This window comes from Galendromus occidentalis, unplaced genomic scaffold (assembly GCF_000255335.2).
Source record: "Galendromus occidentalis unplaced genomic scaffold, Mocc_1.1 scf7180000075768, whole genome shotgun sequence".
Classification (NCBI taxonomy): domain Eukaryota; kingdom Metazoa; phylum Arthropoda; class Arachnida; order Mesostigmata; family Phytoseiidae; genus Galendromus; species Galendromus occidentalis.
Genome location: NW_003803758.1, coordinates 1 through 1,412, shown reverse-complemented (window position 1 = coordinate 1,412; position 1,412 = coordinate 1). Strand labels below are relative to the sequence as shown.

The window sequence follows — 1,412 nt, the reverse complement described above, 5'->3', positions numbered from 1 at the left end:
CTTTGAGGGGCATCGCCCATACCTACAAAATGAACCCTTGAAGCGGAAATCCCTCAACGTTGTCAATCTGTACATACAGTACATTCCAGTCAATTCAAGTTTCCTCCGAAGATTGTGTGAGAGGATTTCATAAAAACCAAGTGACGCGTTCTTCCGACGCTTGTGAGAAGAGACAAGGCATACCGAGTCACCTTGATTCTTTCAGAAAGTCTTTTCATTCAGTCATTCTCCGATTCTATAAAGAAGGAGTCTCCATGATGGCCGAGTTGTCGTAGTGGCCCAGTTGTCGTGGAGGCCGAGTTGTCGCTGAGGCCGGGTTGTCGTAGTGGCCGAGTTGTCGTAGTGGCCGAGCTGTCGTAGTGGCCGAGTTGTCGTAGTGGCCGAGCTGTCGCCGAGGCCGAGTTGACGCGGTCCGCCTGGTTAGCGCAGCGCTACATGTGCTGCTCAGAGCGGCAGTACGCCGCCGACGAGCGCCGGCTCACGGTGGGCACCTCAGAGGTGCCCGACGTCTTGTGGCCGCCCGTCCGACTCGAAACGTCGTGCCCCGCGGGGGAGCACGTAAGGCGGTGCGCCACGCACGACCACGTTGAGGTCTATCCGGCGCTCGCCCAGCGCGAGGCCGAGATAGAAACCTATCTCGTGTAGGCCATGGGCCTGCTCGCTCTGTCGCGGGAGAGCCGTCAGGCGGCCGAAGAACAATAAAAAAAATTTCTTCTGATTTGTTGGGTGTTTCTTTCGTCGTTTGGTTTATAGCGGATCTCAGGGATGTCGGGTGTATGGCTTCAGGCTTCTAGGGGGTATAGTTTGTGGATCGGACGGTGGAAGACTTGGCCCTTGGCTGTTCTGATTGTACAGGATCGGGCCTTCTCGGGTGGGGTATTCTCTGGGAATGAGATGACTCGGCATAATGGCCAGAAGGCTCGATTGTATGATTCTCCTCGGAGTAGGCACACATCGTCGATTTTCAGGGGCCTTGCCGCGATCGGAGTTTGCTTGTGGGCTGTTTTCAAGTATTGAAGGTACTCATCGTGGTAACGCTTCCAGTAAGAACTGAGGATTCTCTGTTGGTATTTCCATCTCCTGGAGAATATGATCTTGTCTGCGTCCGCCGCTTTCCTGGGTTTCGATGAGTGTTCCGGAATGACCGTTCTCCCCTTATATCCGAAGAGGAGATCTGCCGGAGATAGAGCTTCGATATCATCCGCTCCTGAAGCTACCGTAGTTATCGGTCGACTGTTAACCATCGCTTCGATTCCGCTGAGGATTATTTCTAAGTCTCTGAAGTGAGGGACTGCGGATCCTAGGATTTTTCGAAGTGGTCGCTTGATGGTCTGGACCTGCCTTTCGTAGAAGGCTCCGAAGTTCGGTGCCATCGGTACGATGAATTTCCAGGAGATCATCAAGTCTGATAG

At 53.5% G+C, this 1,412-nt stretch overlaps 1 protein-coding gene across 1 annotated transcript; it reads right to left on the bottom strand.

Moving 5' to 3' along the window:
• Positions 1 to 782: 782 nt before the first annotated feature.
• On the bottom strand, positions 783 to 1,373 carry LOC108864963 (uncharacterized). The gene has a single exon (XM_018641514.1). The coding sequence runs from the start codon at positions 1,371 to 1,373 to the stop codon at positions 783 to 785; it is 591 nt and encodes a 196-aa protein (XP_018497030.1).
• Between the last annotated feature and the right edge of the window lie 39 nt (positions 1,374 to 1,412).